Here is a 23234-nt window from a genome sequence, read left to right as displayed (position 1 = left end):
TCACAGCCAGACCTGATCACAGACCTGATCACAGGCAGACCTGATCACAGCCACACCTGATCAAAAGACCTGATCACAGGCAGACCTGATCACAGACCTGATCACAGCCAGACCTGATCACAGACCTGATCACAGACCTGATCACAGGCAGACCTGATCACAGGCAGACCTGATCACAGGCAGACCTGATCACAGACCTGATCACAGACCTGATCACAGACCTGATCACAGCCAGACCTGATCACAGACCTGATCACAGACCTGATCACAGACCTGATCACAGCCAGACCTGATCACAGCCACACCTGATCACAGACCTGATCACAGACCTGATCACAGACCTGTGGAATGATTCCTACAGAAGCTCTTTCTAAGTGAAGCGTGTGCGATCAATAAATCGTTCGCTGACAGGTTTAAAAGTGACCTCACATTAACAGCAGCTGCTTCTTCCAGGTGACCCTGATAATTGCTCCTCCTCAGGTAAATCAGTGTGTCTGAGACTGTCTGTCTGAGCTGTGGGGATGATGGCAGCCTGCTAATGGGAAGCTAACAGCCTGCAGCCTGCAGCCGCCGCCCCCGATCACCTGCTCAGGTGACTTCATAACAGAGGCCTGCAGCAATCTAATTTCATCCTGTAGGTGGTGCTGTTTTTTTCCATAGCAGGAAGTCTGTTTGTCCAATCAGAAGACACGAAAGCGACAGCGGCACCGTCGCCTTCCTGTTTTTCTCCCAGAGTTATGGTGTGTTGTTTGAGCTCAGCATCGCTGCCTCTGCTGCTGCCGCTGACAAACAAACAATCTCTGCGAATTGCAAATAAATCTTTAAACTCTCTGTGGGGATGTGTGAGGATCAGGGCATGGAGGCAGTTTGTCGTGCAGGCTTAACGCTAACAGAGGAAGTGACGTCTGAAGCCTCTGAGCTGAAGGTCTGTGGACACAGCGGCTTCTCCGTGATTTAATTGGCTGACTGTGACTCTGTTCATTCTGCTCTCAGCCAACATTTTAAGAGCGAGGTCTCATCTCAGTGATTTTCGCTCGTTTAAAGGAGATGTGATCTGGGCCGACATGGAGGCGAAATCCACTGAAAAACAGCGTGAGAGGGCAGCGTGTCACCACATGTGGGCGTGAAACAGAGTGGAGATGGCGTACTCAGCCCCTGATCGATAAGCAGGGGTGGAGAGGGTGCGTGACTGTGCTCGGGTGGCAATGAGGCCACTGGGTGAGCACACTCAAAGACCACAAGGTCAGCTGACACAGGCAGCGCAGGCGAGCCTGCCGAGGGCGGGGAGTTAGGGAGGGAGGAACGCTAACAGAGACTCTGCTGATGCGCACCCCTCCAACTTCACACCAGCGTCTGCAGAAGGTCATCAGGACGGCACAGAGCACCGCTGTGATGTCAGAGCAGAGCCTCTGACATCATCAGTGACAAGACCAGCAAACCCACACTGTCCACACCTTTCTTAAAATGAGCTCATCATTTGTGGGTCAGCTTGTAAAATGAGGCATTTCCACAAAAAATGAACATCCTCAGCGAACGTGGTAGTCACACTAACCAGACCGACCCGTGAGTTTTACCTTAGACATAACAAAACATTTGAACTCGTTTGCTTCAGGAAGTAATATCGACTCGTCATATTTGGTCATATGTAGAGGACTTTGTTTTGTAACTCGGCCAGTGATGCTCAGTAAGGAAGCCGGCACCGACCTCAGCTCTGATATCCTGAGAAAATAAGCTCAGAGAAAATAACTAAAAATGATTTTTTTAGACATAATATTATAATATTATTATAATATTCTAATAATATTATTCTAATAATATTCTAATAATATTATTAGAATAATATTATTATAATATTCTAATAATATTATTCTAATAATATTCTAATAATATTATTAGAATAATATTATTATAATAGTATTAGAATATTATAATACAATATTAGACATAATATGTGAATATTTGACCATTTTGAGTGTCGTAAAATGATTATTTTTGTCTGTCAGATAAATAAAGGACTTCAAGGAATAACAATGAGAGTCACTATTCTTTGAGATTATATACACGAACCAAACTGTTATTAAAGGCAGCGTCTGTAACAATAATAAAGAACTTTGCTGCTGGTTGCAGTTCAGCAGTTCCTCTGATCCATTATTCTCAGAGAGTTTGTTCTTGTTTCCCGTGTTTATGGCGCCTGTGAGCTCACAGATCAGTGATGCTGTATCAGGTTAGGTACCAGGGTCGACGTCCCTGGGCTGTATTTGACTCCAGTGGACGAAGCAAATCGAGCAGATGAAATTATTACAGACGTGCCTCTGAGCGCTGTGTGTAATCCAGCCTCAGCAGAAACACCACAAACACATTTGTCTTTGTAAGATTCGTCCCTGCACTCAGGTGAAAGCAGCTTCCTGGAGAGGTGCCGTTTAAATCCAGAGTGCTGTCAGACAGAAGCATGAACCACAGGCAGCTGCAGCAGGACACAATCCTTCAGCTGCACAAACAAGACCGCCGAGGATTCGCCCCGACTCCCTCACTCAGACCCGCCGAGACCGGGTGACTCTATTTGTGTTGGGATGGAGGACGGACGGAAGAACGGGGAGCTCCCCGGAGACTTCAGCCCGGGGGGGCTTCTTGTTTCCGTGTCGCCGGTCAGGAGGAAGCTGCCAGCTGAGGAAGGAGGCCGATATTTAAAAGGAGAAGAATGGAGAGAGCGAGAGTGGGACTGACAGCACGGCTCTTTGTGTCTGTGGGAGGCGAACAAGCTCTCCTCCTGTGCTGGCTTCCAGCAGCGTGAAGAAAAGGTTTCACGCTGAAGATAAAATGCACGCCCATTGCAACGACTCAAACAGCAGTCAGGAGTTTTCCTTCTTGGTGCGCTGCATAACCTCCAGGGCTGAAAATAGACTCCAACAATAAAAACAATAGAACTGCAGTTCCTGTGATCTGAGTTCTGTTTAAATGTCTTAATGTGCCTCGCCTGTGCTCCGTGTTACATCTCGTTATCCTGCTTTCTGTGTATTCCCTGTTTTACTTTGACAGTCCCGTGTTTCCTTCCTGTCTCGTGTGTCAGATTAGGTTCAGCTGTGTTTGCCTGCTGTTACGTATTCCCTCGTTACCTCTGTATTTATTGTGTGTGCTTTCCTCAGACACTCACAGGCGTCTCTTGGAGAGGCAAACATCTTAGAGGTTTTCTCTGCATCGGCTGTTGTTTGTTTTAGGGTCGGAAAACCGGGCGGCGACAGTTTTAAGTCCTTTCTTTCAATCTTTCCATATAACTTCGCTGTGTTCAGCTGTGTTCGTCTCCACATTTCAATAAGATGTCCTAACATCCAAACCAGCCGATGAGGTCACAGTGAACACGTTCGTGTTTTCTGCCCGTGCGGTCTGTGGTCATATCCTTATGTGATGTCATCCAAAGACTACAGACAGAATATTAGACACAGCTCACCGAGCTGGCTGGGTTTATGAAAACTGGGATGTGGTTTTGTCGTACGGCCGCTCAACAGCCTTCCAGTGAAGATGTTGGGCTCTTTGTAATCAATAATGAGACAGCTGAGGATTCCTCGGCAGCTGATTGTTCCTGGCCTTTCAGCCGTGTGTTGTCATCTTCAGGGAATTTCCAGAGAAAACTCACAGCCGCAGCGTCTGTAAGCAGAACGGCATTAACGGACAGTCGGAGAGCGCCTTAATTAGCGGTCGTCTCCTTTCTGCAGCAGCTCTGCTCTCTGACAGCTGCGTCTTCATTAGCTCTCGGGGTAATCACTTCACACCCTCTGCCTAAATAACCTCGGAGGCACTTTAGCCCCCGAGGAGCATTTTAAAGGGTGGTCTCGCTGCTAATTGGTGCTTTTCTGGAAACCCGGAGGTGCAGGACCTAACGGAGATCAGGTCTTTTGTGCTTCAACCTGCCGAGTTCAAATGTGTTTAGCTCAAGAGAGGTCATCATTATAGGTCACCACTCCCCAGGCTGTTTCTCATTCCTCCTGTTTCATCTGTAATAATAAGGCTACTCTGTTTGTCAGTCCGGTTTCTAAACTGGAGTATCTGCACGTCCGGTTGCCACCATGGAGCATGAAGGAGGAGCTGTGCTGGTGTGGCCTGAGCTCGGAAAGAAAAGCGTCAGGACTTCTTTAAGTTTCTTGAAGACGTTTCATCCGAGAAGCTTCTTCAGTTCTAAGAGCAGCTGGTGGAGAGTCCCAGATTTAAGTCCTGTGGGAGTGTCGTGGACCTCCTATTGATCCTCTGCCTAATCACATGAGCCCAGGTGTGAAAGCAGGTGTGGGTCACAATCAGCCAGAGTTTCAGGTGAGCTTATTGTGAAACCTGGCCCCATCCCTATCATGTGATTTCCTGAGGTCAGATGGCCCAGGATGTGAGTGGGCGTTAAGACGTCTGGGGAGGATCTCAAAACTGGATTATAGATGCAAACAGTTGGTGTCGTAAGCCCCGCCCTCTGGGTGGGAGCAGCAGATCCAGAAGAAGGGGCAGAATGATGGAGCGCTCCGTCAGAACCTCCACCCAGCTGAGATTGTCTGACAACCTCATGACGCTGACTGAAGGATGACTCTGAAAACATCAGGTGTCTGTTGGTATACGTCACATGCTGCTGGCATCTTCTGATCGTCTCTCCTTTGAATGGAAACCTCGTAAGAGAAATTGTTGGAAAACTCCTGAGAGAATCAGGATGGCATGCGATGTATAAATGTTGCATCCATCTGGAAGACCCTTGTGGATTAGGGAGCAGCTGAAGGAAGATGGCTGCAAAGATGCACCCCCATCAAAACACAGACATTAACGGTGTTTTCTGTTTTAGAGCAATCTCTGGTTTGTGTCACAGCTGCAAAAGATTTCCTTGGAAATCTTATTGAAATGTGGAGACGAATGCCAGCTGAACACGGGGAATTTATATGAAAAGTTTGAAAGAAATTAGGCGGACTTAAAACTGTCACCGCCCGGTTTTCCGACCCTAAAACAAACAACAGCCGATGCAGAGAATTCCAGAGCGCAGCTTTCACACATTCGGTGATTCACTTATAAACTGGCAAACCTAAGACTCCTGCAGGGCTGCCTCGCTGTCTCTCGGAGAGTCTGTGAGTGAATTCGTTTCACCCTGTAACTGTAATGGCGTGTCACAGCGTTTGAGCCGTGGTGTCGCTCAGTCTGACTCTCACTGAGCCATTAAATTGATTGAATAGCTGAAGGAGAAACAGGGTGAACAGATACCTGCCTCACAGGGAGCTTTCTCCTTCAGGAGCGTTGGGCAGAGCAAATTAAATATTAACTGCATCTACTGTAGCTGCTCCAGCAGGAGGAAAACTACATGAGAGGTTTCTGGTACAATATAACACGATCAGGCTACACGTCAGGCATCAAACATTTAAATAACCTGCCTGATATCGACTGCTCTAAAGCTCTCCTGTGCAGTACACCGTTTATGTTTTGGAAGCTTTTCCAGCATATCCAACAGACTGGATCAAGATCTGAGGAATTCAAACTCCATCGCCTTTAAATTCCCATCGAGTTCCTCAAACTTTAACAATGATCCTTCTGGAAGAGGCCACTGCAATCAAGGGATACTGCTCACATGACCGCGGGGTGTCCGTGGCCTGAAGACATGTTTGGGTACATGTTTCATGTCAAAGTTAGATCTTCAAGAATCCAAGAACTGGATGGTTCCCAGCAGGAGTTAAGCTCTGACTCATTAGGCAGGATTTGTATTTTTCCAGTGACTGATGGTGAGGATGGCTGATACTTGAGGGGTCTGGATGTGATTCATGCTAAGCTAACAAAGGTGCAGGGCTCGCAAAATTTCAAAATCCCTGGTTGCCCTTCGGGCAGGGACTCTTCAGTTTTGGTAGCCCAAAATAAATTTAAGTAGCCCAAATAAAAAAGAGAGCAATTTTTTGATTGATGTTTTGTTTCCTGTTTTGTTTCCTTTACAATATTATACATTAAAGTATAATATTGTAAAGGAAACAAAACATTAATCAAAAAATTGTTGAAAAACAAAATTACAACATTGTATAAAAATTACAATCATCAACTCAAATACTTGGTTCTAATTGAACAGAAACTTCTATGAACTTGTAAGAACTGTGTAGGACATGAATCAGTCTGTGTCAGATCCTGAAATTGAAATCTCCACTGAAGTCACGGGTAAGAGGCAAGTGGAACCAAGATCGAGGCCATTTGCTTTTTGAAGTTTGCAAAGACTGCTACATTGTGCCAGTGGTAGTTCACTCTTTGCAACATAGTAGCTGTTCTAAACAGATTTTCAGGTTTATTTTTAGTATGTTATTTGCAATTGGTGTTTGTTCTGGGAAAGATATTGCTGACTGAGCAATAATGCATTTCTTGCATTTCTCATGGGTTCTAATGGGGGCCTTTCTTAAAATGACTGGTCCCAGTAACAAAGGCGCTTGTCGACTCAGAAATCGAGAGAAAACCAACAACACACCCGGCAGAACATTATGTTATTTACACGGGTGCACATAAGTGGTCTGCATGTGCGCATTCGCTGTCAAAATAAAAGACGCGCACCAGATAAGAAGTTGCAACGCGCGTTTGCGTCCATATAAAAAGCAGTTTTTGTCCGCTAGAGTGGGATTTTCACAGCACATTCTGCACCACATCTCTGTGCGTTCATCATTTGTATGAAGCCAGCTCACCTCCTGCAACCACTTTTCCAAGAATACATGCTTCTTTTGTGGTTCAGACTCCTTCTGACATTTCTTTGGAGGTGGAGGAACATCACAGTAATTGCTTAAAGGAGCTTCTTGACATCTGTAAGAGTTCTAAACAAATGTCTGTCCTCCTCCAGAAAATCTTATGTACGCAAACACGCGTTGCAACTTCTTATCTTGTGCGCGTTTTTTATTTTGACAGCGAATGCGCACCTGCGGACCACTTATGTGCAGCCCTGGTTATTTAGCTCGTCATATTGCAGCCACAGAAATTCTTTTGTCCATGAAACCATAAAGCTGCACTTTCTTTTTGCCTTATAGTCTGATTTGTCATAACTTCTCCGTTTTGTGGTAAGCTTTTCTTTGGCTGTCACTTCTTCACCCTGACCTGTCTTATTTGGCTCAGCAGAACTGAAATGCTTTTACATGCTCACTCACATAAGCTCAGCGATTCTCTGCGCGATCAACCTCTCACATGTGTAAGCTGCGGGAGATTTCACTCGTCATGTTTGCATAGTAAGCTAACGATTAATAAGACGATGTCAGAGGAATTGGTGCGCAAATTATCATCACTCACAGATCAGTGCTGTCGCTCTCTATACACAGTTCGCGCGATTGCAAAGTGAAAGCAAAAAACAAGCGCAAATTCAAACGCGACTTCAATATGTCACATATTGACAGCGGCTCACCGATGCCAATGACATAATTACCCAGCTACATTTCTGAAAGAATGCAAAAGCATTGACATATATTTTTCCTTCCTACGATAGCCCGACGGGCAGGGAAGAGATAGATTTTGGTAGCCCGACTGGAAGAATCGCTAGCCCCGGGACGTCGGGCTTGTCATGTACATGAAACTGATATCCTATAAATCCACATAAACACATATTTAATTTGATTTCCTGTAAACAGTCAAAGAACACACAGCTGAATCACAATCATTTCCCAGCAATTACAACAGTCAGTGAACGCATCACGCTTCAAACACGCTCTCAGAAGACAGAGTTGAAGTATGAATCACACGCGGTCGGCTCAGGTTTTAGAGGACAGCCTCACCTGCCGTCCATCGATGGCGCCTCTCATCTCTTTGAACGTAGCCTCGAACTCACCGATGTAGTCGTGTTTCCCGTTTGAGTCCCAGTCCCATACGGTGCACTGAGTGGACACAAACACAGAAACAGTTATTCCATCCGAATGATCCAAGGCCGGATCCCAGCTTCATCACTGTTCCGTGTCCTGCTATTTACGGCTGTGACCCACAAAGCTTCTGCTCGCTCATTAATTGGATGTTTGCCTTGAACTGAAGGAGATCATTTCAGACTGAACCTGTGTTTTTGTTCTTGTTGTTTTTAGGTCACAGCTTGTTCGGCAAATCGAAACACAGAAGCGGTTCAGCCCGGAGCTGAGGTGTGAGCGGTGCATGGCAGGAGGAGGTCTGTCCAAGCCTCCACATCAAATAGGATTTCCTGCATTCACATGATTGTGTTTCTGGTTTATTTCGGCACACTGTGGTTTCTAACGAGTCGACCGCGTCTCTCTGGGCAGCAGAGACTGAAACCACGAGGAGGCATGTAGAGAGAAAGATATTAGTTTGGTGCAGCTTTTAAAAATCATTCACATTCATTGAAACTGTGAAAATAAACTTGAGTAAAACTCAAAGCGAAATATAACAAATGCAGCAGCGGCTCGGTGATGCAATGGAAACAGACACTCGTGTCATTAATATGTAGATTCAGAGCGTCGCTGTTAGGATGTGAAATAAATGAGGATGTGTCGAGCCCGAGTTAAACCTCACTGTACCGCACTTCAAAGAAACGCCCAGCTGGAGGCTTCGTCCACCTGACGAGTCCTCCCAGCGGAGTGAGCGGACAGCTCGCGCTGGCAGCACCGTGACCAGAACGGGAAGTAAACGAGAAGAGACGGCGGACTGAATCCAGGACAGTTTGACAGGGTTCATGAAAAATAGATGGGAGGAGGTGAAGAGGAGCGCTGGCAGTCTGCGAGCCGGAGAGGAAGAGCTGCATGGCTTTACAAACACACACAGTCTCGTGTTCCAGTTCCACTCTGCTGGTTTAATCTTTTCATATATTCATGCAGGAGTTTCACTGAACATCCATCTTTGTGAGGACCAATTAGAGTTTCATGAGTCACTGTTTTCCCAGTGCGTGCTCAGAGGCTCTACACAGGAGCTCTGTAATCCTGGAAACACTCGGGAAGTTTGAGGATTTAGAAACGTTCTGACATGTAAAAAGGTTTGACTATGTTTCTGCGTCATCCGTCAGAACGAAGCAGATCGCTGATGCTGATCATGTCAGAGGTCAGACTGACTCCTCCTCAGCAGCTTCTCCAGCTAAACCAACCTGTAGCTGTGGTTCACATCTGTGCCTCAAGCTTCCAGCTGAAAACTGATGAATGCAATTAACAGCAACTAAATCAGGTGAGTTTAGAGGCTAAACCTGAAAAAGGAAAGACAAACCATGGGCCTCGGTCTCCTGATCCAACCAGCTCTTCAGGGAGTCTGAGCTCGTGTCTACGGCTGAGCCCAGACGCCCTTCAGAGGAAGCTCACCTCCATCATTTGTATGAACCATCTCATTCTTTCGTTCACCAGCCACAGCTCGAGGCCGTTGGTGAGATCTACATCGCTGCCTTCATGCCCACACTTCACCATCAGAGTTCTTCACACTCAGCTGCAGACCACCAGCGTGAGTCTAAACATGAGCAAATTGAACATCATCATCCACACAAAGCACAGATGAGATCCTCAGCCCACCCGAACCTCAGCTGTGCCCAAATTTCCCGAGCGTTAATGTCGTGAAAGAGTGGGCGATGGAGTCGAAGGAGGTCCAAGCAGACCAGCTCCCCGCTCTTTAAAAGTACCACGTGTGGTTGTCTTCTGCAGGTTTAACTCATTGACCTACTCCCAGTTAGACACGACTGCAGAACCTGTGCAACAAATGAGCCATTCTACTGTCTGGGCCATGAGCACCTTCATCATCAGAAGATCAGGAACATCCTCAGAAACAGGTACAAACCCTCCTGTGGGCTCAGAGGACGTCTACCAGTGGAGGACTGTGGAAAAGCTGAATTTCCTGATGAATCTCAGGGATTAGTGACAGAAACAGAAGACGATACAACCCCACATCAAACCCACACAGACTCAAATCTGACCATCCTTCAGAGACATCCTCCACCCTCTGTTTTGATCTCTGAGAAGGATTCGCCCTGCAGCAGTAATGAGCCCAAACACTCGTCGAAGCTTTGAAGAACTACTCGACTTTGGTAAAAACGTGTCTGTGTTTGCTGAAGGGATGAGTTGCAAACATCTGGAGTCAAGTGTGCGAGCAAATTAGATCAGTGTGGGTAAATCTGCATCTGCTTTTATATGCACACGTTACTGTGAGCCTGATTATTTCTGGGTGTAAATGTGTGTGTGTGTCCTTCCCTCCTCATTATACTGAAGATCAGCAGCAGCAGAGACGGCAGCAGCTGTGTAAAAACCTCCTCTTCGCACAAATTAGCAGAGCCATTAAAGAGGGATTAAAGAGAGGAAAAGGGATCGCAGCGCTTTCTATTCATCTACCTGAGAGGCGACACGCTGAGAGTTTTAATGAGCTGTCGCACTCACGGCTTCATTCACTCAGCTGCATTAGCAGCTCAGAGGATGCATCACCCAAATCCTGAGACCTGTGATGTCCTGTCTCAGAGAGCAGCCTCACCTTTAACGTCGATAACCGGCAGCCGGTGTCACGCAACAATAATGCGAGCTGTTCCTTTCTCATCCTGCTGATCTTAAATGTTTTCGTCCTGAGTTTGCAGATAACTCATCTTTAGTATTTCTTCTTTCTTCAGCATTTTGGATCATTTTCTGCTGCTTTGTTGTAAAATCACTCATTCTTTCTAGGTGTGTCAAATATCTTCACATCTGTACTAAAATAAAACTGTGGCGTGGGTGTGGTCTCTGGCCGGCTGCAGAGGAGGGGTGACGCAGTGAGCTCCCGGGGTACAGTCAAACTGTAGACCCATCTCTAAACTTCCTTTTCTGAGTAAGATCTTGGAAAAGGTTGTTCACACTCAGCTGATGGATTATCTAAACAACTCTCAGATGTTTGAAGTTTTTCAGTCCGACTTTAGGCCGTTTCATAGCACAGAGACAGCTCTCATAAAGGTTATGAACGATATCCTGGTAACGACGGCCTGTGGTAAACACGTAGTGCTTATGCTACCAGATATGACTGCTGCATTCGACACAGTGGATCACGACCTGCTGATCTCTCGATTACAGCTTTGTGTGGGCATTTCTGGCTTGGCACTCCTGTGGATAAAATCATATCTGTCAAACAGGAGCTTCTGTGTTAAGGTGGGCTCGTCATCGTCCTCTGTGGCCCCTCTGCCGTGGGGTGTCCCACAGGGATCTATTCTTGGGCCATTACTGTTTTCATCTCCTGCCACTGGGTGCGATCTTTCGTAAACACAAAGTTTCATTTCATCTATATGCTGATGATTGCCAGCTTTATTTTCCTTTCAGTCGTTCTGATAGCTCCACAATTAGACTCCTGCTTGATTGCCTTAGTGATGTTAAGTCATGGATGCTCTAAACTTTTTAAATTTTAACGAACGTAAAACGGAAGCAATTCTGTTCGGCCCGAATCGTTCCTCTGATATCCCTGATGTTGACCTTGCTGCTCTGACCCCTCACCTGAACAGCTCGATTACCAATCTTGGGTTAAAAACCGACTCTGCACTTACCTTTGATGGCCACGTGAATGCGGTGGTGAAATCGTCATTCTATCAACTCAGGCGTCTGTCGAAGGTCAAACCTTTTCTTTCAAGGCGTGACTTGGAGACTGTTATCCATGCTTTTATAACCTCACGCTTGGATTATTGTAACTCCCTTTTAACAGGGGTTGGACCGGGCACTCTGACACGCCTGCAACTAGTCCAGAAATGCTGCGGCACGGTTTTTATCTGGTAGAAGGACATTTGAGCACATTACTCTGGTCCTGGCCTCCCTGCACTGGCTTCCAATTGAATTTAGGATTCATTTTAAAGTTCTTTTATTGGTTTTTAAATCTTTCAATGGTCTGGCACCTGCGTATCTGTCTGATTTGCTGAAGCCCTATGTCCCCACTCGTTCGCTCCGGTCAGCTGAGCAGCTGTTGCTCTCAGTCCCCAAATCACGGCTGAAACTGAGAGGAGAGCGAGCGTTCTCTATCGTGGGTCCTAAGCTTTGGAATAATCTTCCTCTTCACATTAGGCGATCGACATCAGTGCTGGTTTTTAAATCCAGATTGAAAACGCATTTTTATTCACTGGCTTTTGACTCAGTGGTTGACTGACTTGTATTTTATTGTTTTTGCTATGTTTATTATTTTATCGTATTTATTATTCTTATGGGATCTATTATGTTTCTATTGTTCACCACTTTGGTCGGCCTTGTGTGTTTTTAAAGTGCTATATAAATAAACTATGATGATGATGATGATGTGTCTTGTTTGTGTGTAAAGGGTCCAACTTCACAAAAACGTTTTTAACATTAAGTTAGGGGGGAAGTGCCGGGGATTCCCATGATGCACTTCTTCTTCACTCACTGTGTATTAGCAGACCTCTCTGCATTGAATCATATCTGTTATTAACCTCTGTCTCTCTTCCACAGCATGTCTTTATCCTGTCTTCCTTCTCTCACGTCAACCAATCACAGCAAATGGCCCCGCCCCTCCCCGAGCCTGGTTCTGCTGGAGGTTTCTTCCTGTTAAAAGGGAGTTTTTCCTTCCCACTGTCGCCAAAGTGCTGCTCATAGGGGGTCATATGATTGTTGGGTTTTTCTCTGTATGTACTATTGTAGGGTCGACCTTACAATGTAAAGCACCTTGAGGCGACTGTTGTTGTGATTTGGCGCTGTGTAAATAAAGTTGAATTGAATTGAAGTTAGGACTCATGATGTTATAATACAGGGTATAAGTTATTGTGCAGCTATAAAGACTTTACCTTGCCTAATGAACAGCACTGTGCAAGAATCTTGAGCCAAGTCTCACTTCTCTATCTGTTGTAAGAAAAATGAACAGCAGGTGCAGCGATTTAATGAAACCTGTTTGTACAATTCTAACAACCTTCATCTATCTATGCTTCCACAGACGGTGTGTTTGGATCATTGTCACGGTGAAAAATGAAGCTGCTGTCAATCAGATGTTTCCAGATGTTACTGCATCTGGTGGCTCAACACCTGACTATTCTTTTCAGCATCTGTAATTCTATGAATTTTGATAAGCTCTCTAATGCTACTGGCGAATGAGACGTGTCACGAGACATGAAGTGCTTAAGTAGAGTATCTTGATGCATGCTCAGCTGACTGCATGCTTCCCTAACCTCATAAAAAGTTCATTCAGTGGTGCAAATGTGCTGTTCATAAGGTTGGAAACCTGCAGCCAGCTGAGCCTGAAACATTTCTCCCACTGAAACGTCCAGATGAACAGAATCAACCTTTTGGGACTTAAGTAGATCAGAGAAGCACTATATAAGAATTGGTCCATTTACCATACATACTGATGATGATTTGAACCAAGAATGCCTTTCCTCCCACTTCTCTTCACTAAGAATGGCTTCCTGACAGGCGCTCTTCCTCTGAGAACATTTCTGATGGGTGAACAGTGAACAGCAGATGAATCTCCTCAGTCCTGTGTGAGGTCTTTGCTGAATTTTTCACATTTTTTAAGAACATAAACGTTAGATGTTGTTCCTATTATCTAGATAGTTTTTAGCCCTCCCACGCCCCCCTTTGCCACATTTTCAGCTAACAGAAATCTGGGAATCACCCTGTTGGTGCAAAAACTCTGTGTGGGCGTCACAGTGGTGAACCGCTGCCTGTGATACGTCGCCCAGCCGACGACTGCTCTTCTGTCTTTTGGCTAAAGGCACTAAAATGTAATTAGCAGGAAGTTAGCTAGTGCGGCCAGTCTCTGCATCGTACCAGCTCGGGTGGATTTTCACTGCAGCTGTAAACAGATAATTACAACACTGAGCTTTATCCAGGTGTTTGGAGCTATGAGACACAGGGCTGTTCATGTAACAGAAACCTCCCCCACATCTGTGTTCACCTCACAGGAAAAATAAAACATTAATATCAGAGCAGCATTTTAATTTGAAAGGTTTTCTCCTCGATGACGGATGTTTAGGCGCAGTAACTGGGCCTCGGCGCTAAATGAGCTTTTAGAAGCAGCAGGTTTTCAGCCTGAAGCAGAACAACATGAAGCAAACAGCCTGCTTCAGTCTGCTAAAGCTGCCGATGACAGTTATTAATCACCTTTATTTGTCTCCCTTCAGGAACCCATTAAATGATATCCAGCAGCTATAAGCCTGCCTCTGTCTGACCCCATTTAATAAAGTCCATCTCTATTCGTCTCTGTGCAGCTTTAACCTGACAGCCGCACAGGCTCTGATGAAAATGGCTTCAGGTAACGATAACAAACCTCCACTCGGACGGGATTCATGTCTGCAGGTGAATTTTAATATTACCTGCCTGTTTGCTGATCTCAAGAGTTATTCTCAGCTCCTCCCCAGCTGTAAGGATTACACCTAAGAGTTCTTCCTGTTTTTCAGTGCACTGGCTCCTCCTCCTGTTTCTCATTAATAGCAGATTGTGTTATCAGTGTTTGGGCATTGTAGCAGTTTTTCTTGATCAATCTGAGAACAGTGCGATCGCTTTTATTTTGAAAGTCTTGCTGGAGGATCGCAGCTCAGTTCTAACAAGTAAAGACACAAACAGCCTGCCTGCTGCCCCTCGGTAAGCTTCCAGAATTCGCCCACTAAGAAGAAAGCAGGGTTTTAGTGAGGGAGGTCTTAAACGTGGCTGTGATTTATGCAGTCAGTGAAATCCCCGTGTGCGTGGAGTAGATCAGATTTAAAGTCAACGTTTCCATTTTATCTGCTAAGCTTTTTAAAAGTGTTTTGCCATAATTTGACCCTCGGCGCCTCGTCTGTATTAGCTGGCTCTTTTTTCTTACTTTGAAATCTTTTTTTTATAAATTCCTGCATTTTCTAAACTGCAGTTTGCTGAACTTTAATTTGAATCAGAAGAGGTAACAGAAATGTGGAGGTAAGTCATAGTGGCTGTGAGTGCACGTCATGCTTTTAATGTGAAGCAGTCAGAAAGAAAACAATGTTTTGTTGTAAAAGTAAACCGGTTCTCCTCCCGGCTGAACCAGCCGGAGGCCAGCGGGCAGCAGGAGCTGATTAAACCGCCAGCTGTGAAATTAGTGGGTAGCCCGCTGTACCACCTGAGCCGGCTGCCTCCTCCTGTCTTAACTTTACCATCAACATGTCCAACAGTAATTTCCAACGGCGCAGTTGTAATATTTGCTTACGTGTGATTGACACCTTAAGGAAACATCTCGCTGATTAAAAAGGCTCTGGTTTGTAATTCTGTGTCATCCATGTAACTCACTCCTCCACCGTCCCACCGCTGCAGGCGCCTCTCCAAAAACTGTGTGTGAAGTGTGACGGCTGTGGGAGGTTTAGCAGAGACGGAACAACCGCACGCAAGATTGCTGGACTGGAGGGAGGAAATATTCAGGGGGAAACTTATTTAAAGTTGTTCACTTATCAGAAAACACTTGGGATTATAATGTCATAAATTAGCAGAAACTGTATCTATTCTTTGCTTTGTATCTCGTTCCAGCTCCAACATTCAAATGGAGATACCCGGACCTCGTCTCCTCACAGTTATCATCTCTCCAGCAGGGCCCGGGTCTCCTCTCAGGAGCTGCTGAACATGCCTGAAACATCTCCTTCCTCCTGGAAACAGCTCACTCAGACCCTGAAGCACGTGAAAGGGCTCCTTTCTACGTGGAAGAGCAGCAGCTCTACTCTGAGATCCTCGTGAAATTAAAGAAATTAGAACCACAAACTGTAAACTTTGGAATTACACCGTATTACAAAAAGGTTTCTATTAAAACACATCTCTGTGCTGCTGACAGGGGTCCAGCCTCTGGCCCCCGTGACTGATTGAAGGAAATTCGGGTCAAAAATGGTGGATAGTGAATAGAGGGCAGGAAGAGCGATGATGGATGTGTTCCTCTGGAGTCACTCGGCTCTGTCAGGTAAAAACCTCCCGTCTCTGGGACAAACGGAGCCGTAGTTTCAGGTTACAAGCAACAGAAAAGATGCAGGAGACTCGGTGAAGCAGTCGATGCAAAGTTAGTTTGGAAATGTGCAAAAATTCCAGCAGTCAATAAAACTCGAATAAACAAAGAATGAAAAGTTTTGTTTCCCTGCTGACTGAAGTTTGACCTGCTGCTGCAGCCAATCAGACGTCTGCATTTAGACTGGAGCCACAACATCCATCGACTGACACAAGAGACAGCAGACTGTGTACACTTGCAACCTGTGAGGACATGACGAGCGTGCACAGGGTCGCAGCACAGGGACGAACTCAGCAGTGGAAGTAAAAGCAGCTCTGACTGCAGCCACATGGAGACATTTATAAAAATAGGTTTTTGTCCTTTCATCAGCTGTCAGAAGATCAAAGTCTGGCTTTATGATGAAACATCTCCCAGGACTCTTTGCTCCATGTGTAGTCTCGACGTCGGGTCCAGACAAACGACGAGAAGGAAAAATCACTCAGTGATAACTGTCTGTTTTCCTGTCTGTGTGGGCTGTATCCCAGGATCCGTCCTCGGAGGCGGAGCTTCCATCATCTCGCCTGCGCCTCATTCAATCAGCAGGACGGTTTATAAACCAGCACTTCCTTCCAGTCCTCCCCAGTTCGTCCTGCTGCCTTTGGCGTTCCACCGGATTCACCTCCTGCTGTGTTCACTCTTTGGCGCTGCTTCAGTTTGCTTTCTCCTCTACAGTCTGCCCAATGATCAGCTCGATTACCTGCCTGCCCTCCTGCCTGTCATATCATGCCCTCAGGGGAACAGGACCTCCACATCTCAACGTGTTATCTCCCCACATACGACACTCTCATGGACGCCTCCCTCAGATCAAGACTGTCTAAACCTGCCAAGTTTCTGTTCTGTCGCTCTCTTTGTGCCTCCCCGTGATTAATCAGTTCCTGGCCTCGATCTCCCACGGTCCCCTGCCCTGTGTCGCTTCTACTCGTGTAAATTCTTGTGTTAACCTTGAATCTAATTTCTGTGAATAAATTCTTGTAAATAGTTCATCGTGTGTTTGAGCAGTGGCTGCTACCTCCGTGCAGAGGCTGATAATCGGCGTCTGTCTTGTGTCAGTGACGGATTTAATGCGACATGACCATCAAACAGCAGCCGCTTTCTGAAACATCGGATATGTATCAGATTCAGCACCACATACCAAAGTGACCCAGGTTGGATTTGAAAATATCGGATTTGTGCCGTTCACCCTGTCATAGCACGATCGGATAGATCAGAGGGCCCGGTGGCGCCAGTGTCCGGCAGCCTCGCCTCTGTCAGTGCGCCCCAGGGTAGCTGTGGCTACAATGTAGCTGCCATCACCAGTGTGTGAATGTGTGGGTGGATGGGTGGATGACAGGATGTGTAAAGCACTTTCGGGTCCTTAGGGACTAGTACAGCGCTATATAAATACAGGCCATTTAGATGTGTCGCAGAGGGTCAGAAAAGTCGGATTTGCAGTGTGAACGTAGCCTTCTCCATCTATCTGTCCATCCTGCCTTAAGGGAATTGTTGCTGTTCAGCACTGATGTGTCAGTTTCCGTCTCGCAGTGTGATGTGTGATCATAGTTGGATGAAATCCTACAATCCTCCTTGACTTCCTCGGAGGTTCAATTTTTTCTTTGTCTATATGAAAGTGCAGGTGAGCCAAAAATCATCAATAAGCTCCTTTTGTGACGGTCAGAGGCCTGAAGAGAATCCAGCTCGCTCAACACTAATTAGCATCAATTTGCCTCATTTTATAGACTTTACATATAACTGTTAAAACTTCAAAGGACAGATTGTTACTTTGTTTGTGGTCAGGGTCATGACCTTTGGTTTGCTTGCAGAGTGGATGAACAGCAGAGCGTCTAATGACTTTGATGTTTCTCCAAATCGAGTTCAGTTTCAGCAAAATGTGCAAAAACTGTTGGTTTTAACACCGTTTAACTGTCAGTGAAAGGTCTCTGGAAATGATGTTCGCAGGTTTCTGTGTTCTGCTTGTTCCTGAGTGGGTTCCTCCCACAGCCCAGTGGCTGTGAGGAATAAGGAGCTGTGGGAATGTGTGTGTGGTGGACTGTGATCTTTAGTCAAAGTGTGCGTGCGTGCGTGTGTGTGAGTACCTGCAGTTTGCGTTCATGGTCTCCGCTGCAGAGCGAGTTGAGGGAAACTTTGAAGGTTTTCCACACAGGATTGAGATTATTCATGATGGTCTGAGAGAGACAAACACAGAGCAAGGTCAGGTCTAAAAACAGCTCGCGCTGCGTCCTGCTGCGTCCTGCTGCGTCCTAAACGGTGTAAACCTGCAGCAGCTCTGAGGAGAACCGCTGGCTGAAAGGAGTCATCCTCGCTTTTCCAGCCTGGTGTGTTTCCTGGAAGTGTGTGTTGTGTTAATTAAAATGATGCTTTAACACATTTTTCTTCCATCTTTGGCTCATTTAAGTCTGCCTGGATTTCATTTACTCACAGGTGTAAGAGAAACGCTCTCCTCGTGTTTCCATGCCACTAAGAGCGATAAGGTCAGAGACTTCCTTAAATGTGCAAACCGACAGCTGACTGCAAGAAAGAAACTTTTTGGTACTGAGGGCTTGCTCCAAACTGATTGGTGGAAACACTCCCTGCCCAGCAGCTGGCCAATCAGCAGCTTTTATGGGGCCACTGGTTATGTCGAACCCTGCTCTCCAGCTTTATAATAACCACGCAGGGTGAAGCAGCTGGGAGCTGGAAGCAGCTGTCAACTTGTTGCATGACCTTCTACGATCATGTGATGGAAGCACAGCCTCCATCCAGGGAAACTTGTTGCCTGACAGCGGCCTGCTTTTTTCACACTGAGCCGCAGGCAAGGAGCTAAATTGAAGACGGGAGGAAGTAATCAGAAAGGATGTCCCTGCTGTCAGCTGGGGAGGACTGTTGCTCTGTGGGACCTGTTGAAAAATCTCAATGTGCTGACGGATGAGAGGAATCCCAGCTGTGCAGCTACAGCTAACGACTCAGCAGCTTACATATATATAAACAAAACTGCATTGACTGAGAGCTTTAATGCTCTCAGAAGCAAGTTTCTCTCTTTCGAGTATATGTTGTCTTTTCCAACTCTCCGTCCGCCTGAATCCCACCGAGGGAGGTGGAGAGTGCAAAGCTTGCATGACCCAAAGAGACACAGCAGACACACAGAAGGCTGAAAATCAGATCAACACAATGAGTCAGCCAAGAAATACCTCTGGGGGAACATTCACCTACCAGGTCACCAAAGTCCATCTAAGCAAAGTCGTAGAAACAAGTTAAAGTTGAACTCACTGTTCAGATGAAGAACCATGAACCAGATTACAAAACATGACTTTTATGACACCAAAACTAACCACGAAGCATTATTATTATTAATAATAGTAAACAAGTGGACTGCTGTATTCCACTGTTTTTGATAGGATGATGTGTTGAATCCAGTTTGAATAATTCAGCCTTTAATGTTAACGGTGGTGTTTGTGTGAGTGGAGGACGCGAGTGTGTCGATGTGTGTTTGTACCTCCGTTCTGTAGACGAGCTGCAGCGTGGCGTCATCGTTCAGTCTGTGGATCTCCAGGAACGGATCCGATTTACTGAAGAAGTCCTAAAAGTACAAACGCAGAGTTCACTGCAAACACCAGAGACACAGTCGGGACATCCAGTCTGATCATGTTCATACTGGCTTTACATGCAGCGCCCCCTGGTGTTTGTCCACAGTCTGTTTCCAAACCAGCACAGACTGGATATAAAAGATGGACGTAGCCACCAGATGGTTTGTGGACATTTTGGATCCTTGAGTTTAGAGTTGTTGCTGTCACATGTTGGTTTATTGGAGCTAAAATGAGCACGAGGCTAACAATATCAGCTAACCATAGCTAGCTTAGTCAGCAAGCTGAATCCACGGTCATGGATCGGAAAGCTAAAGCTGCACATTATCTGTGTAATGTGATTACATTAACATGCTCCAGGGCACAACAACATTCAGACGTCTCAGTGTCGGGACCCATCTGTCAGGCAAAGAGGCCACGCCCACAATAATAAACAGGTAAGTTATAAAAACCTGGTTTGGTTTCAGTGAAGTTTTAATAAGTTTTTGTGATATTAGACGTTTTTGGTTCCTGTTTTCACTTCTTAGCTGTTGTTCTAGTGATGAGGTTCAGTTTTACCAATATCATTCTGATCAGTAGTGTTAGTGATAGATTGTGTTGTGATTTTCTGGTTATTCTGGTGTTTCTGTGTTTTCTGCCTCTGTCGTTGTGTTTGGTGTGCAGCTGTCTCTGCTTTACTTTGATAGTTGGCTGATGTCCTGTTTTGGATTGGACTTCCTGTATGTAATTATATTGATTATTTTCCCCTGTTCAAAAAAAAAGAAATCACATTATGAATGTTTAAAGGTTTAAATAATCGTAATAATTAAAACTCCTTTGTCTGTTTTCCTCTGCGGAGTTTCTGTCTTCTGGATTTTTACTGACGTCTCCAGACTTGGATCAGTTTTTAAATGCGTCTTGTTTCTTTTCTTTGTTTTTAGTTTGCTTTAACATGAAACGTTTTAAAATCTGCTGACAGAGGTGATTGTGTTGCGTTATGAACGTAACCACTGAGTAATGCTTTCATTCAGTAAGTACAGAAAGCGTCAGCGACTCTCAGGCTTGTGATGTTTACCCTGTCGCTGTGATCATTACTTCACTGATGCTGTGGTTACACTCTGTGGCGTGGGTTTCAGAGCCCGCCATGCCTGAGACTCCTGCAGTGACTGATGACTCCCACTCATGTTCACGGTGGCTGTTTGAATGTTAGCCCTGTGAGCTCTGAGTACTGTAACCCCACACAATGCTATCAGGATGTGTCATTTCTCATTAATGCAAAACACTGATACATGCATCAAAAACTATTTATGTTTTTTACTTTTCATCATTTAACCTAAACTAAAAAGGTCTTCCTGTGACCGTGTGGTGTATGGGGCAGACGCACTATAACTACTTAGAGTACACTTAGCTTTCCAAAGTTCTGTTTGTTGTTGTATTTATATTATGTACTTTGAAACGCTGTAGCTGAGCTGGTGCAGATGTTCTGCAAACTGCTGAAAAAGAAGCCAATACCTGCAGTTCCTCTAACGTCCACCAGAGGCTCCAGCAGTGAGTCCGTCCCCATACTCCCCCATGTTTAAAAATTGCAGCAGAAGTAAACTTTATGGAGACTTTCCCCATTTATAACAGTTCGCAGAGAGTGGTGAGGTCCTCCAACTTGATAATTCAGTCACTTTAATAGGAAGGTTTCCGCAGGTGGAGCCTCATCCAATCCTAGGATTACTTAAACTGGACATAATGTGTCCTGCAGGAGGCTTTTAATGTATTTATCTTACAAACATTATAATTCTTAAATCCTAAAATTTTGTATTTTGGAGTTGAATCTTATTCAGTGGTTTTATTTTTTAGTTATTTTGCACTAATTAGCGAAGCATCTGTGCGTTGCATCAATAAATAAATAAGCAGCTTGCTAATCAAGCTAACTAGCATTAGACGATAAATTCGCATGTCACTGAGGTAACGTCTGACATAAAAAAACATAAACTAAACAGAGCCGCAGCCCAAACACTGCCCATGCCCTTCTTACCTTATTATAGAATTTAATTAAAATTCTATTTACAAAAAAAATCAACCAAACAAACAAACAAAAGAATTGAAAAGTGACATTTATTAAATTGTTGGACAAAATAAAGAGAAAGACATTCAGGAGGTAAGTGGGGGGTCCTGGTCCAGGTGCAGTTTTTACCTTATCATCCAGCTTCCTGGCGCTGAAGGAGAGCTCGATGTAGTCGTCGTTGCCCGTCAGCTCCTCTGCTGTGATCTGAAAGCACATTTTCCCTTTGATAAGAGCCTCATTATGAAGCCAGGGTGCAGCCATCAACTCAACAACAAACTCTGAATATTCAGATCAGACTCTGTGAGATCAAACGAGCCACCCTGCTCTGGGAGCTCCTCCAAAACAATGAGCAACTTTTAGCATCAAATTCGAGGAAATGTAAAGCAAAAGGCTGAAAGTGCTCAGTCAGGCTAACGGGGAAAGTGCGCGCGCTGCTGCAGATGAAAACGCAGCACGTGGCGAATCAGAAAAACAACGTTCTGGAGTCTAATGCTTGCAGACACACAGGGAAACCTTTACAGGTTAAAGCTGCGACTTCCAGCATTTCCTGATGCGGGCAGCGTTGTCACTGTCCCGCTGCATAAACCCAGACGAAGTTATAAAAAAGTGTGGCTATACGGCCTGTTGTCATGGTAACGTGATGCTGCCACACCTGGGCGGCAGGTTTAGTGCAGAACAGCAGAAGGTTTCCGATGACAGCCGCTCTGCAGACGCAGCTTCTGCTTCTAAGAAGTGAAGCTAAGTGTACACATGCATTACTGCTAGTGACCAGCAGGGGGCGACTCCAATGACTGCAGCAACGTGTGACTGTATAACAGGCGTAGTAAGCCGTTTTCTCAGGAGTTTCAGTCATTAGTTTCAAATCCTCTTTATGCATAAAGCACCAACAGAGTTTCAGGGTCCGACTTTCTTTTCTTACACAATAATTTCATAGTTTGTGCACCGGAGTGACTCCAGCTCCTCGTTTAGCATACAGCTGATCAGAGGGTGGAGCCATGTGATGTCAGGCTCTCGGGGCTTTGTATTTTTGAATCCTGGTTTCATTGTTGTTTGACTGATGTGGAGTTGTTGAGTTTTGGCTTCCATTTTCAGACCTCTCACCCGTCTGTCCGTGCCTGCCTGTGTGCTACTTCCTGAGGAGTAAACTATGAAGTTTCACAGCTTTCTTTGTGTGAGCTGCTCTGAAACATCCAGTCAGTGATGATGCTGTCTCTGCTTCAGTCACATAAAAAGGCAGTTTGGCACTCATTCCTCTTCCTCTACAGAAAACGGATCATCTGAGCATCGACTGCTTCATCAGACGCTCTCAGAGGAACGGCTGAGATGAGCATAAAGTCTAACCTGGTGGAAGCCGGCACTCGTGCTGCACACAGTCCAGTTCACTGTTATTTATTTAGCAGCAGATCATACCAGCTGTCACCTCGAGGTGCTTTGCACTGTAAGGTGAAGAGAACATAACGTGCTCCAGACCAGGACATGTGTTCAGCATACGTTGCCATGGTGATTTAAAGAGCCGCACGTCCCTGACACTCCATTGCTCTCCAACACAGGTTGAAGGTTACGTTGTCTTTCCTGTTTTCCCATCCTTACCGACCACCTGCTCCACCTCTGCTGTCTTCACCTGTCTGAGCTGCTGCTGCTTTCTCTGCTCTGCTGGGTTTTGTGGATTTGTTCAGTTTTGAATGAGCCAATAAACAGCTCGCCTTCATTTTTACTTGGGCTCATTTCCTGTACTCCACACCAACACTGACATCATGTTCTGGACTGGTTAGTGAAACAGGAAGTGC

At 45.5% G+C, this 23234-nt stretch overlaps 1 protein-coding gene across 1 annotated transcript in view; it reads right to left on the bottom strand.

The window, feature by feature from the left end:
* cpne4a (copine IVa) overlaps positions 1-23234 on the bottom strand; it is a 94111-nt gene that overhangs the window by 23803 nt on the left and 47074 nt on the right. The window contains exons 5-8 of the mRNA XM_085472461.1: positions 21577-21651; positions 19325-19408; positions 17928-18017; positions 7737-7835 (exon numbers count right to left, since the gene is read on the bottom strand). Of these exons, the coding sequence (XP_085328587.1) occupies positions 7737-7835; positions 17928-18017; positions 19325-19408; positions 21577-21651 (348 nt within the window). The remainder of the gene's footprint in view (positions 1-7736; positions 7836-17927; positions 18018-19324; positions 19409-21576; positions 21652-23234) is intronic.

Source organism: Copadichromis virginalis, linkage group LG11 (assembly GCF_057382275.1).
Source record: "Copadichromis virginalis isolate Kocher_CV1m ecotype Utaka linkage group LG11, C_Virginalis_male_GT1.1, whole genome shotgun sequence".
Taxonomy (NCBI): domain Eukaryota; kingdom Metazoa; phylum Chordata; class Actinopteri; order Cichliformes; family Cichlidae; genus Copadichromis; species Copadichromis virginalis.
This window is presented reverse-complemented; position numbering and strand designations above follow the sequence as displayed.